The sequence below is a fragment of the Crocodylus porosus genome, unplaced genomic scaffold, assembly GCF_001723895.1.
Source record: "Crocodylus porosus isolate Cpor-Errol unplaced genomic scaffold, CroPor_comp1, whole genome shotgun sequence".
In the NCBI taxonomy this organism is placed as follows: domain Eukaryota; kingdom Metazoa; phylum Chordata; order Crocodylia; family Crocodylidae; genus Crocodylus; species Crocodylus porosus.
Genome location: NW_017728911.1, coordinates 7,628,513 through 7,643,003, shown reverse-complemented (window position 1 = coordinate 7,643,003; position 14,491 = coordinate 7,628,513). Strand labels below are relative to the sequence as shown.

The following is a 14,491-nucleotide window of genomic DNA, read 5'->3' as shown; positions in this document are numbered from 1 at the left end:
CACTGTCCAGATCAAACTAGAGAATCATTAGGAAATAAAGTAAAACACAGAAGACCATTGGTGTGACCAAGTTTTAACATCTTATGTAGCAGCCTACAAACATGAGAGGGCATAAAAAATAGGGATACAAGAGTTACCATGGAAACCATAAGCGGTCCTCAATCGGACTTGAACGCCCAACAAGGAAGTACCACAGACAAGGCAGTGCACACCACTGCCATTATCAAAGCACAGTATCAGATTTTTCTTCCACTGCTATTGATAGTCTCTGCTTTTATTTAATGTGTGTTACTGTGGACTTCCTGTAACCTTCACTAGCCTGTGGTGAGTGGACTGCTTTTCTATCAGGCTTTTATTTGCTAGTTGCACAGTGCCCTGATTTACACATTTGCCCCTTCAGGATCTCTCCAGCATGCATATTCCAAGGAAGTCTGTTTTTCACAATATATCTTTAGCTCTTACAACTTTTACAGGCAACTTTCAAAATGCTCACCATATTCTTAGGCCATAAACTGCGGTCACTTATGATCCTACTGTATTCAGTGATATTGCATGCCTGCCTTTAGATTCAGGGTTGTACCTTACACTTGAGAAACAATGGTTTACAAGATGTATTATATATCTATTATACAATTAGTGCTGTGGCCTATTTGTAGTGAATAATTTTATAAAGGTTGGTTTTTCCTCTTTACGAATTGTTTGTGAGTAGGTTTTGGTTTTCTACAGATCTTACCTAGAATTATCTACTGCTGAAGTCTATGAATAATTAGCCTGTACCAAATTGGTGGCTTGTTGCCAGGTCTTTATTAAAAATTCAAGCTCCACTGGTTAATTTTTCCTGGGCATGTAAATTACCCGTATATGCTTTAATATGCCTGGACTGGTTAAGTATACGTCCCAGAAGTAGTTTTCTAGTTTGAGTACGTTAACAATTTTTCGCGGATTTTTTTTTTATCTATGGTGTTTCCACTCATATCCCTGCTAAAAAATCTACAATCCTGTATTAATGAGTATTAATCGATGGAATAACTGTGATTTTTTTTATATGCTTTATACACACAAGGGCAAAACTCTTCTCTGTTCCACTGACTTCAATGGAATCTTTTTGGATGTATAGTGGTCTAATTTGAGAGCAGAATGGGTTGTTCGGGACTTGATTTGCTGTTGTTGTCCAACTGCATAGCCTCACTAGGGAACAAACTGGCACAAGATAATCCAGGGGTGGGCAAAATATGGCCCACAGGCCAGCTCCAGCCCACCAACAGATTTGATCCAGCTTGAGGGTGAACAGCCACCAACTCACTGAACCTGGCCCAAGGGTGGCTGGTGGCTCTGGCCATTGTGTGGTGCCAGGTCAGTGGGAGGGTAGGACCGCTTCCATCCAGCAGCATCAGCCTTTGACACAACAGCATTAGCGAAGGACCCAGATGGGGACTTCCGTTGCAGCAGGTGGGTGGTGGTGTCAGCTGTGGGTGCAGCCAGCAGGTTCCAGAGCCCTGACGTAGACACTACCAATGGGTTCCACAGCTGACACCACTGTCCACTGAAGCTCCCACCCAGGGCCCTGAATCAGAACCTGCCAGCAATATCAGCTGTGGACCCAGGAAGGAGTGGGCATGTGTCAGCTGTGACAACGCTGGCAGGTTCCACATTGGGCTTCCAGAACCTGCTGGCTGTGCCCACAGCTGACACCACCACCCACTTGCCAAGGCAGAAGTCCCCACCTGGGTCCACAGCTGAGTTTCAGAGCTCAGGGCAAACTATACCTCTGGCTAGGGAGAAGAGAAGAAAAGAGAAGAGGGAGAGGGAGAAGGAGAAGGGGAGAGATGGATATGGCCCTCGACAGGTCCTCAAAACTCATTAAGTGGCCCTCTAGCTAAAATAATTTCCCATCCCTGAGATAATCCCAACCGGATCTGTGCCATTACCACATAAGCCTGTGGTACACGGAATATCCGGGTTCAAATATGTGGGAGCCCCCCTGTAAGATTTGATAATCATAACCTGAGGGGGGTCAGAATTCCAGGGGATTTTATTAGGGCATCATGATGGTCAGCCCAATTTTGGTTTACAGACCCCCCAACAGTCAAAGTGTAATTCAAACCCTGGGTAACATTTTACAGCAGATCAGAAGTGGTTAAAGATTAGGCTGACAAGAGGGAAGCAGAAGTGGGCACAACTCAGGCTGCCCCACACCCTGGCTGTTACCCAGCTATCAGAACCCAGGGCTCATTTTAGCCTGTACCAGCCACTTAACTGGCCTCCAACAAACCTACAATAAGTCCACTTCTATTCCCTTTCCATAATAGCCCTAGGATGTCTTGTCTTGTATTATTAGTCCATGCTGGAAATATTAGCAGGTGAATGAAATTTTTAGTGTGTGTTGCATGTTTTAGTAAACCATCAATTTAATCTTTTTTTTGGCCATTTGATTCCTCATTCAAAATAACCTTTGTGCACAATGTTAAAAATATGTTAAAGAAGTAACTTCCTTCCACTCTCCTAATTTCTTTTTTGCGTGCTCACTTCTTTTATTTATACCCCTTGCTAGCTAAGGAACAAGTGAAGGAACACTGCTAAATGGTAAAACACTGAATTGGAAATAGCTCCCTCTTCAGCACTATTTCCATCTCTCCAGATAATATTAGTAGAGCTTGTTACGATTCACATGTGAAAAGTGCATGGCCCATTATGTAGGCATTGGCTGTAAAGAGGAAGTTAGTTGCACAACAGTTGAGGAAACTGAGGTACAGAAGCGTGGTGGAACTGGGAGTAATGCATGCTAAAGGAATAAAAGATGTGGTAGCTTAGTTAAAATGGTGAGACAAATGGACAGACAAGGAATAGTATAACATAAGGGGTACCGTTTTGGAGGTTGTGGTTGTCAGTAGTCCCTTGATTTGAGGATGATCTCCACTATGGCTTGTTGATGGGCCTTAAGGTAACTTAAGAGTCTGATTCCCTGAGCCACGGACCGGTCTGCAGAAGTTGCAGGTCTTTCCGCAGAGGAGAGTTTATGCTGTAGGCTATTTCTTTCCTTTTCCTTCCTCTGTTCTCACTTTTCTGCTTTGAGGGCAAGATGCTTTACCTGGAAACACACTGCTGCTTGCCTGAGGTTGTGATAAGATTGGAGTTGGTTGGCAGCCAGCTCCTTCCAACTCTGTTTCTTTTTCTTGAGGTATTCCTTCAGTGTGTCCTTGTCGTGTGGGAAGTAGCTTCACAGTGGTGTACAAGGTGTGTCATGACAGCAGTTAATTTGCTGTTCGGGTAGGATGGGTGGCACAGAAGGCCAACGAAGCTTCAAAAAGCACCAAAAATCTGCCAGTGTAGCAAGAGTTTTGCTTCAGTACTTAAAAGTTAAAGTTGACATTATAGACCCCATGCAGTAAATGTTGCCACCTGAAGTTGTTGACCTTTTGAACTGCTGCCCCAGTTATTGGAGTTGGGCGTGCGCAGTTGAGAGAGTGCTTGGCAGGAATGTGAAGTGTATGTTCTGGGGTATAGATGGGAGATTGCTGTGACTGACAGGTGAATGTATATAGTGTAAAAGTGAATCGAGTGAAATGGCTGGATCCTGCTTGGTTGGCATTGATTGACAGATCCTTTACCTCAGATGACTGGTTAATGCAGTGTGGAGCTGTTGTGTGTGGAGAGTGTGGTCCTGGCAGTGCATGTTTGTATGTGGAAGTTGGTTTATAAAGATGTGTTCAAACTGCATGCGTTTGTTAGCGTGTGAGGTTTGGCAGGGCTGCTGTCTTAGTGAGACTGTGGCTCAGAAGCCCAGTCCTTTGAGAGACTTCCCTGCCACCTATATTAGATTTTGACCTTTGGAGTGAGTGCCTATTGGATTTGTCATTGGGTTGCCACCGCTGCTGTTTGCCAATTGCATTTGCTGATACTGGGTTGTTCTTTTACCAAACTAAGAACAGATGACAGTGGAAAGTATATTGGCCACCTGTTGTTAGTGTTCGTTCTCCCCTTGGCTTCATTAATATTCCCCTCTTCCCTTTGTTACCTCTTCTCCCTAATACATCCTCTCTATGTTTGCACCTTTCAGCACTGCTTCCTTGTTATTATTCCATTATCAAGTCAGGCTGGAAATCCCACTTGACAGCATAGGTCTGCACTGTTGAACAGCCTGATTCAACCTCCTGGGAAAACTACCCAAGCACCTACCTTAGCGAGGTCATGTTTTGAGGTTCACCCACCTTAAAATTTGTCCTCGCAACAGGGGCACCAAGACAGAATCTGTGAACCCTGAGGATGGGGAGCCAGGGGAGAAAGGTACCTCGGGTACTTGCTGGGGGTAGCTGAGCAGGGAGTGTCTTAATAGGATGTTTTGTTTGGCTGGAGGGGAGCCAAGGGGTCAGAGGGACTCTTTAGGTCCCAGTTTCCCCGAGGATGTCTGGGGGTGCAGGGGGGAGTATAGGGAGCAGCAGTGAGTGTGTAAGGATGCGGTAGGGCTCTGCTGGATGCTTCAGGAAGAATGTTCTCCCTAGTAGAGTAGTGAAGCGCTGGGACAGGTTACCCAGAGAGGTTGTGGACTTTCCCATCATTAGATGTTTGTAAGCCTGGGCTAGACAAAGCTTTGGCTGGGATGATTAGTTGGGGACAGTCCTTCTCGAGCAGGAGGTTGGACTAGCTCAGGTTCTCAACCTTCTGCACCTTACCTCCCACCAACCATTTCACCAAAAAACCGTGATACAAGCAAAACTGCACTTTTCCCAAGTGCATTTGTACATTTACATGAATTTTAGTATTATTTGAAAATTTCCCTTAATAATTAATATGAGTTGAAGTCCCACCTACGTGACTTTCATGCCCCACTGGTTGAGAAACACTCGTCTAGATGACCTCCTGAGGTCCCTTCCAACCCTGACCTTCTACAATTCAAGGAGGAGGAGACGGGGGTGGGAAGCGCGGAGGGGGGCCGGGCACAGGCTTGCCCGAGCGAGGAGCACGGGAGGTTGTGTCGCTGCAAGGAGAGAAGCTCCGAGGCAGGATGAAGACACCTGCGGAAAGCAGCCGGACGCTCCAAACGCGTCAGAACGAGCCCTCAGGAGCGAGGCACACCCCACCCTGAGAACTCAAGCAAGGCCCCGCCCCGGCTCCTCTTCTGGGGTTGCGGGGGGGCGGCCGTGACGTCACGCGCGGGAATTCTAGACCGTTCCACAGCCTGTCGCGTAGGGCGGCGTCATTCCAGAAGTTTCGGCGCTGCCGCTATAAAAGCGGCGGGACAAGCGGGGCGCTCATGAGGAGATAAGTGGAGCGGTGCTTGTGGGCTGGGGTTAGTACTGGGGGCGCGCCAACGGCCGCGCTGTGTTGCGGGCGCCATGGTGAAGGAGACTGGCTACTACGACATCCTGCAGGTGAAGCCCAGCGCCAGCTCGGACGAGATCAAGCGCGCCTATCGCAAGCTGGCACTCAAGTACCACCCCGACAAGAACCCGAGCGAGGGCGAGCGGGTAGGTGCGGGGCGGTGCGGGATCCTCCGGAGCGGTGCGCTGCGCTGCGCTTCGCGGGCAGCTCCTTACACCCGCTCCGCGGGAGGGGCCGGGCGGGCCCGGGCCAGGCAGCCGCCGGCGGTGCAGCAGTCTTGGGAGATATGAGAGCCCTAGTAACTGGGGCCGGCTCCGTGGGAGATGAGAGCCCTGGTAACCGGGGCCGGCTCCGTGCTGGGCGGAGCCGACGCGTTGGCCGCAGCGGCACGGCCTCCGGGAGCCGTACAGCCTCTTCCTGTCCGTGCGCGGAGACCTTATCTGCCCTCCAGACCCGCGGGGGGGGGGGGGGCGCAGCTGTGCCAGGGCCTGCGGAGCTGTGACTCTGTGCCTATGGAAACGGCATTGTTATCAAAATAAGATCCCAGGAACCCCGGGTGTTAAGTTTGGTGGTGAGAAGCTAGGGACTTTATTTAGCTGCTTGTGCATGGGTGATTACAGCCTGCACAAGCATTAGATGCTTTATACAAGTGTAAAGTATGGTGTTATATAGTCCTTGGTGTTCCCTTCTTAATTCTGCCCTAGATTAAGTAGATGAAAATAGTGGCCTCCAAGAACACTGTGGTACTTTCATCACTAAGTATAATGAATCTTCTAGGCCTTTTGGAGAGGAAAGAATTATTTTAGTCGAACTTTCCTTTTGCAGCTTGTTCTGCTTTGCTGGACTTAAAGGGGAGAGTGGCTAATTCAGCTGTCAAACTTAAAGTTACCTAACTTAGGGGAGCTAACTTGTGGAAGAAACAGGCTGTCAGAGCTGGCTATTATGATCTGGCCTGACTTAATGGTATTTCTTATTCCCTCTTCCGCCTTCTTCCCCCCCCCCTTAAAAGTTTTGTTTCTGTTTCTAAAGTTTCCAAGCCTTACCAAAGAGAAGGCCTAAGTGATTGGATGGTATAAATTCAGTAAAAATTCATAATGTATAAAAGTGCTGGCAGCTGCCCCTAGTATTTATTTATATCCTGTTGCTTTGAAGTGGTGGAGCTGTTCTTCAGAACATGATATTTGCATGGAAAAGGCTAGTGTTGATGGGCAAGGTAACCCCAGAGGGAGCCATTTTAGGTGTCTTTGGATTTATAAAAGGTTTTGCTAACCTCTAGTAGATGGTAAAAAAGAGAACCTTTTTTTTTATGCATCACCTGAGAAATAATCATAGTTTGAGTGATGGGCTCACAAACTTGGTGAAGCTGAAAACTACTTCCAAGTAATTCTAAAGCAGCTTTATCAGTCAGTGTGCAGGATGCATAGTAGATGAATTGTGCTATTTGTAGGCTAGACCCATTGAAGCTTTCACTAGGATGAAACTAGAGGATTCCAATTGTATACACCAATGTTTGCTCCATATGTTTGGCTCCACAGTTGTGGGAAAAATGCTTTTTGGAGACTATGTAGGAAATTCTTTTCTGATGTGCAGATAACTTAAAGGGAGGAAATTGAGCTGTTGATTTTAGAAATGTAATTGCTTCACAGTGGAGTCTGGGTCAGAAGAAAAATTGATGAGTAGATCTAGGATTGATAGGCTTTCTGTGGAATACAGTGAAAGTATAATCTGGTTCATGCTTGTCAGTCTTGTAGCTCATCTAATGTTCAAGGCAAAATTATAAAAGATGCATTCAAAATTATACTCATTTCATGATAACAAGAAATGTAAAAGTCTGGATTCATAAAATTACTTTTAAGATGGGCTCTATGTATTCTTTTTTGCAGGGGGGGCAAGACATGATACAGATTGCTTAATGTAATAGCACCTTGCTAGTCTGTCTTGCATATGTTTACAAACTGTTTAAAAAGCTTTCTATAAATGAATTGCAAGTGCTGCAAGAATTTTTTTTGATTGCAGTTCAAATCCTGGGGCAGTTAACCAGTCAGTCCAATTATGCAGGTTATTTGTGCTATTGCTCATAGTTGCTCAGAGCTTCTCTTTCTCTTTTTTAGTTTAAGCTTATATCCCAGGCATATGAAGTTCTGTCGGACCCAAAGAAAAGGGACCTTTATGACCAGGGTGGGGAACAGGCTATTAAAGAAGGAGGCTTGAGTGGCGGCAACTTCTCTTCACCCATGGACATCTTTGACATGTTCTTTGGTGGTGGAGGCCGAATGAATAGAGAGAGAAGAGGTACATAGTTCTAAATAAGTTCTAGAACTTAACCACCCACTAGTGCATAAGAAACAAGTGTGTTTTTTGGTTTTGTTTTTGGGTTGGTTTTTTTTTTAGTATAATTACTAAATGAACATAGTGTAGATGTTATCTGTTGTAACAGCAACTTTTGCAAGGTATGAACTGATCCATTTTCTGTAGAAACTAGAGTCTAACAATATAGATAATATGATTAAGACATATTGCTAACTTTACTTATTAAGTGGGACATGGAAATTGTGAGAAGAAAGGAATGGTGAGAAGAAAGAGGATGTCAGAACAGAGGAATGGGAGTTAAGACTTGTGGGTAAGACTTACAAGTCAAATCCCTGACTTACTGATGTACTTCAGGCAGATAGCCTCAAAGGGCACGATCAACTTGAAAAACCACTCACTGTATGTGTCTACTGTCATAAGATGGTAATATTTGGGGTTACTACAAGTGACTTCATTCAAATTTTACTTGAGCTCATGTCTTGCTTTTGGTAGCACTCTCACTGTTTCACCACTGTTTGCCAGCTTAGTACATGGTTTCAGAACATTCTTTTTCCTGTTACTAATGCTGTGGCAGTGGCATGAAAACCATAGTGTTTGGTATAGCTTAAAAGATGCCAAAATTACCCCTCATCCCCAGTCTGCACCCCAGCAATAAGAGCTGCCCCATAGTGATGTTCTTGTAGCTGCAGCAGCTGGTGCACAGGTACCATGCTGCTGCTGTTTTTAAGAGCATGGGCTGGGTGGTAAGTGGAACACATGTGGATGAAGCAGCAGCTGGAGAGGGAAGTGGGGGGAGGATGCCTGCTCTTGGAACCTAAGCCCCCTGCCTTACACTCCAGAAAGATTTACCCAGGAGAATCCTACTTATGCCACTGCTTGAAAATCTGAAGATGGGTCTAATTAAAGAACTTTTTAAGATCAAGGATCAAGTATCAAGTTGATAGTGCCCTTATTCTTGCTGATTTAACCAAGTCGGCAAATGAGATTAATGACAATTGCTTGATGTAAAGTCAAACTATATTCCTGTGCGAGTGAAATGGTGAAAACTGTTAAGTCGTGCATATTTGAGAGGGTTGAATGTAGCCCTCTAATATTTGTTGTGTCTGTAATATACCCAGTCTTATGCTACTGTCTTGCACTAACAAGCAATCTGTTTGGAAACCTTATAAGAAGTCATGGATAATTATAATTGTCCCAGTGTTGACCTTTTTAAAATCCTTTTCCTTAAAGGGAAGAATGTTGTGCATCAGTTAAGCGTATCTCTTGAAGACTTGTATAATGGAGTCACAAGGAAGCTGGCACTACAGAAGAATGTGATTTGTGCAAAGTGTGAAGGTAAGCATTTTAACACCAAAGAGAAAATCCTCACTTTTTTGCAATTAGTTTGTACTTCAAAATGTGGTTTTATATGAACCTCTACTGAGTAACTGCTGTGGTACCCAGTCACTAATTTAAAAAGCTCTAATACCAAAGCAGTTATCTTACTTGCATATTAATAGAGACCAGAGTTCAAGATCCTTATAGACAAGAATCAAATTAAGAGCTATAGAATATTTAACAGCTAGGAGTGTTCTTTAAGCTGCCTTTTATTGACTTGCATCAGGTAAAAGTTTGAGATTTGTTGTCTTGTCATATGGATAATGTCACATGACCACTTTAATGGGGCTTTCTCTCTCTCTTTACCTCTGGAAGAACAAGTTGGGTTATATGCAAATACTAACAACCTAGGCTTAAAGAAATCTAGCAAATGACATGGTTTAAAAAAGCTGTAATCACATTAAAGATTTTATGACCCCTTGCTGAAAACAGCTTGGATATGAAAGGAGGGATAAAGCTGACGGCGTGAGCAATCTGGTAGTACATCTAAAATCTGGTTTGATGGCAGTTTTAATAACTGTGAGAGACAGATGCATGATGCAAAAACTAAACTTTCACAAGTTTTTACAGAATTTCCTGGGGATCTAAATATACTCCCTCCCTTAGAAGCAAAAAATTAGAGACTTTGTAGGGAATTTCAGTCTGGTGTTGCTGAGTGACTAGCTTTCCTTATAAGCTTTGCTTCAGGTTAATTCTTTTTTATTTCTCTATCAAGGATATGGTGGAAAGAGAGGAGCCATAGAAAAGTGTCCCATGTGTAAAGGAAGAGGAATGCAAGTTATTGTTCAACAGATTGGACCTGGCATGGTACAGCAAATTCAAACTGTGTGTTCAGAATGCAAAGGCCAAGGTGAAAGAATAAATCCAAAAGATAGGTGTGAAAACTGCAATGGATGTAAAGTTGTTAGAGAGAAAAAGATCATAGAAGTTCATATTGATAAAGGTAAGAATTAAGCAAGTCTACCCTGAAAATCTTGCAACTAATTTGTTTCTTAACTCAAAGGAACTGAGTTGTAAAATTTTTCGGGACTCTAAATAGACTGAAGTATTGTGGGGAGGGGGTTTTGTTTGTTTTTAACAAAACCAATTTGTAACTTTTTTTTCTTTTTAGGTATGAAAGATGGGCAGAAAATAGTATTTCATGGAGAAGGTGATCAAGAACCTGACCTGGAACCTGGTGATGTTGTTATTGTGCTTGATCAAAGGGAACACAGTGTCTTTCACAGACGGGGACATGATTTAATTATGAAAATGAGAATCCAACTCTGTGAGGCTTTATGTGGCTTCAGAAAGACTATTGAAACACTGGATAATAGGATCCTTATTGTATCCACTAGACCAGGTAGATTTTAAATATTGATGCGGTTGCTTCTATTGAAGGTGCTGCTGTGATTCTGAATTTGTTACAAGCAGTTACATTTTTGGCAACTGTTAAAGCCATACACATAGCTAATCAAAAACCCTCTTTCCATTTTTTTGGCTTTCAAAATGCAATTTGTTGGTGTCCAGAAGTTGTCAGTCCTCAGTTTGTGAGGTCGCCTAGCACAGTGGTGTTGTCTGTGGGTACATATGCTCTATAAGATGTCAGGCTTCTGAGAAGCTAGATACTGGGACCAAATAACTAGGAATTTAGTGAATCCATATGTAGCAGATAACTTGAAAGAATATTCTCAAAGGGGTATTGATAATATTCTTTTGAGTTTAGGTGTTTTCATCTACTGTTAGAAACAGCTGTCCCCACCATGTTGATGTCTGCCTGGGTTTTCACAAAATGGAGAGATGCTTTTCAAATAGGAATGTAAACAGGAATGCTTCCTTTATAGCCCAACAGTTTAAAACAAAAAACAAAAAAAAAGTGAATGTAAAGGTACTAGTTTTCAGGCTTAATAAACTAATACCTCTCTTTGGACAGGAGAAGTGATAAAGCATGGTGACTTAAAATGTATCAACAATGAAGGGATGCCCATTTACAAGTCTCCATTGGACAGAGGTTGTCTAATTGTACAGTTCTTGGTAAGCTTATTGTCTTATTCTCCTTCATGCCTTATGTAGCACTTCAGCTAAGGAATAATTACTTACAGAATAACGTTTATTGTAGGTCCAATTTCCAGAGCACCATTGGCTTCCAAGGGAGAAGTTGCGTATGCTGGAAGGTCTGCTTCCTCCACGAGAAGTAGTCATGATTACAGATGACATGGATCAGGTAGATCTTGTAGACTTTGACCCGAGAGAGCAAACCTACCGTAATAGTGGAGAAGCATATGAAGATGATGAGGAAGGACCTAGAACCGGAGTGCAATGCCAGACATCTTGAAGTGATGTAAAATGGATATACATTTTTCATAATGGAAAACTACATGGCTTAAACAGCCATTAGTCTCGTTTCTTTTTCCTTGTGTTCAGCAAATTGAGTTGCTGCGCCATCACTTTTATAATCCAGTTTTTTATTTAAGTGTGTTCACGTAGTTTTCACATGCAGCTTAAACACTTCCAGGTTATGCAGCTGAGAACAAAGGGACTTATTAGATATTTGTGAACCTTTGTAAGCAACTGCAATAAATTGAATTGCCACTCAAAGCAAAGTGATTTAATCTATTGTATTTATGTCAGACTCCTGCAATACCAGTTTAGGCTAACTTACCATCTTGTGTAAATATTTTTCATATTGTAAAGTTAATTTCTTAGAATAAAAAATTAATTCCAAGCATGTTTTCTGACTCTGAGAAGTTCAGCTAATTATTTGTCATCCATACTTGGCATATACAGTGGAGGTCCATAAATACCTGCTTTATTCTGTGCTAGCCCAGAACCAAGAGATGTACTGAAGTCAGTTGGTCTATCCATCAGTCACTCAAATAATTCCAGCCCTTCTAGAATTAATCAGATGTTCAGTTTTAACTATCTGCTTTCTTTACTTAGCAGTTTTGCATAAGACTGCATGGTAAAATGAAGAATGGATTGAACAGATACTGTTGCTTTAGTAAATAATTCATGCAGGTTTCCATGTGCAACAGCATGATTTATATGTCTTGCCATATAAAATAGGAGTTTGTCATTTTAATTCTATAGTACTTGTATTTAAGTTCTTCAGTACCATGCTTTATCTACCTGAGATGCTTGTTATCTGACTTCTCTCTCAGTATGGACCTGTTTCTGATAAATGGCCTAGTTTAGCTTACTCCTTTCCAAAATCAGAAGCCAAATCAAAAAATGGTGTGTGTGTGTGTGTGTGTGTTTGTGTTTTTTGTTTTTGTTTTGTTTTTTTAATTGGAGCAAGCAGCAGAGTTCAAGCTCTTAAGCGAAATTCATACCTTATCCAAAATTTACATTGGTACAGGCTAAGTTCTCACCTGCTGTCAAATAATGTGTCCTCTGAATACATATCTAATCTTTGACGATCAAACTAGCGTGGAATGCCCTTATCTCCATCCATTTGTTTTAGAATTTGAAATGTGCTGTTTTTGTTTATGCCAATTTTATAGTAAGATGAATATTCTTCTCCTACACTCCAATTCTCTCATGTTCTGTAACAGACTTCTACTTGAACTAGAAATTGGACACCTTTCCAAAGGACAGTTGGGCTCTGTACCTCATTTTTGTTTTTTAAAGTGATGCTTCCGCACTACCATTTAAATAGCACAATGCAGTTTTACATTTGGAGGTAATAGCTGTGTCATGTTCTGCACTGGGGTGGCAGACTTCCTAACCCATCTAGCTGCAAGATGCATACTACTTTTAAAAGCTGTTCAATTCTCAAGCAGCAATAATGACTCTAAGGATAACAGCTGAAGGAAACTAAATAAGGAAGAGAGAGCAAAAGAATGTATTCAGTTCTTCAGAAGCTGCATTAGCCACCCCTATTCTGTGCAGAGGGCAAAAGCAACCTCTTAATTTCTGGATCAGTAAGTAAATTGGGAAACTTCTAGATGGGAAGAGCTGTAGAAAGCTCCTGGGTGCAGCAGTCTTAAGGTTCAGATGCATCAAACTTCACACAGCAATGTGTTTGTTTACCTACTTAATGTAATACTTGGAGCAGTTGTGAAATGCTTTACAGGAAACACAAACATGCATGAAGAGATTCCACCTTTTTGGGGAACTTTTTTTTGCTTTTGGTTCTATTAAGTTCTTAATAGGCAAAAGTGAGATGTTGCTTATGCATTACAGCTGTAATTTTATTGATCTTATGCAGTAATGAGCTACCCATGGCAATACTTCCTGACCCTTGAAATATAATAGCTGGTCTCTTTGTTAGTTAAAGGTTTTTACAATGGGAATTCAACAAATTCTATCACTTTCTCAGCAGTCCAAACTAACTAACTGCTGCTGCACTTTTTTTTACCTTTTTTAAATTGGTGGAAGGGGGGGAAAAATGTTCAAACCTGTTTTTTGCAACTCCAGTGCTTCTGGTACTTGCCATAGAGTTGGAAATACCAGATCTACCAGCTCCTTTAAACTACTTCTACAAGGGAGTTTAGATACCTAGTTGGGAAACTTTGCTCTTGATCCCCTGTGAGCTTACACTCAAACTTATTTTGCCACTTGTGCTTAAAGGGGGAAAGTACTCTAGTTGCAGTAATACACTCCTAGGTTTCTTTCTTCAGTATGAAGCTTTAACAAGCTCTTCCACAACCTGTAAATCTTACTCTGTTTCTCTTAGATCTTCTAGTCTCTGTTTATTGGAGGTTGCCTATTATAAATTCTGTGTCCTTTCTCACTTCAAACTTCAAGAAGTTTGAAAGGTAGGCTTCAAAGTTTACTGTGAGACACTAAATCAAAATTGGGATTGTCATGTCTTAAGAAGAAATCTTGCCTCAAAGCAACTGTAATTCAGAACAAGGTTCTATACATTTCAGACTGTTTGGCTATGCTAGGATACAAGAGTTTCTATTTGTAGTTGTAGGCATCTAAGAAAAACCTACCTGAACATGTAGTACTTTAAGTGTACCATAGTGTTACACTAACACTTGGTTGAATTGGTGAGGGACGGGGGATTCACAGTAAAGAAATAGTGGATATGCCTCCCTGCATTGAGCTGGGCCCTAAGTGAATCATGATGGATTGTGTAACACAGGAGCTAGCTATGATAATGAGTTGATGCACAAGGATTAACACCTAGGACATCACAAACTAAGGTGAGAAAAGAATAGAGCCAGGAACTCCTTGAAACTTCACTCTTAAAGCTACAGAAGCCCCTGTATGAACTAATGAATGCTGGAGACTGACTCTTGAGTACCTGCTGATCAACTGCTCCCGGAGCCCTATTACAGCAGTGAATTAATCAATATTTATCAACAGACTTGTGAGACTCCATGTACTTATGGATGCGACTCCTGGGGCTGATGGCTCCCATCCAGCAGCCACCAAGGGGGATGTCCCAGGAAGTTAATGATCCCTGCATTGGGTAGGCCTGAGAATTGGGGAGTCACCGAAGTCTGCCAGAGAGGGATAAAAGGCAGTGAAGAATGACCCCCAATGGCACCCTCCT

The 14,491-nt window shown here is 42.5% G+C and overlaps 1 protein-coding gene across 2 annotated transcripts; it reads left to right on the top strand.

Annotated features, from left to right (window-relative positions):
* Positions 1-5,333: 5,333 nt before the first annotated feature.
* DNAJA4 (DnaJ heat shock protein family (Hsp40) member A4) lies at positions 5,334-11,713 on the top strand. Of its 2 annotated transcripts, XM_019533378.1 has the most exons (7): positions 5,334-5,465; positions 7,431-7,611; positions 8,860-8,964; positions 9,722-9,949; positions 10,118-10,348; positions 10,919-11,019; positions 11,105-11,713. In XM_019533378.1, the coding sequence occupies exons 1-7, from the start codon at positions 5,334-5,336 to the stop codon at positions 11,318-11,320; spliced, it is 1,194 nt and encodes a 397-aa protein (XP_019388923.1). In that variant the 3' UTR covers positions 11,321-11,713. The 2 variants fall into 2 exon arrangements, with proteins under 2 accessions (XP_019388923.1, XP_019388924.1); XM_019533379.1 differs by lacking the exon at positions 7,431-7,611 and having other exon boundaries at positions 5,383-5,465.
* Positions 11,714-14,491: the final 2,778 nt, after the last annotated feature.

Bases quoted from the DNA above. Each gene is read 5' to 3' on its own strand.
- DNAJA4 (XM_019533378.1), top strand. From the start codon at position 5,334: ATGGTGAAGGAGACTGGCTACTACGACATCCTGCAGGTGAAGCCCAGC. The intron at 7,612-8,859 runs GTACATAGTTCT...TTTTCCTTAAAG, and splicing joins AATGAATAGAGAGAGAAGAG to GGAAGAATGTTGTGCATCAG. The intron at 11,020-11,104 runs GTAAGCTTATTG...CGTTTATTGTAG, and splicing joins GTCTAATTGTACAGTTCTTG to GTCCAATTTCCAGAGCACCA.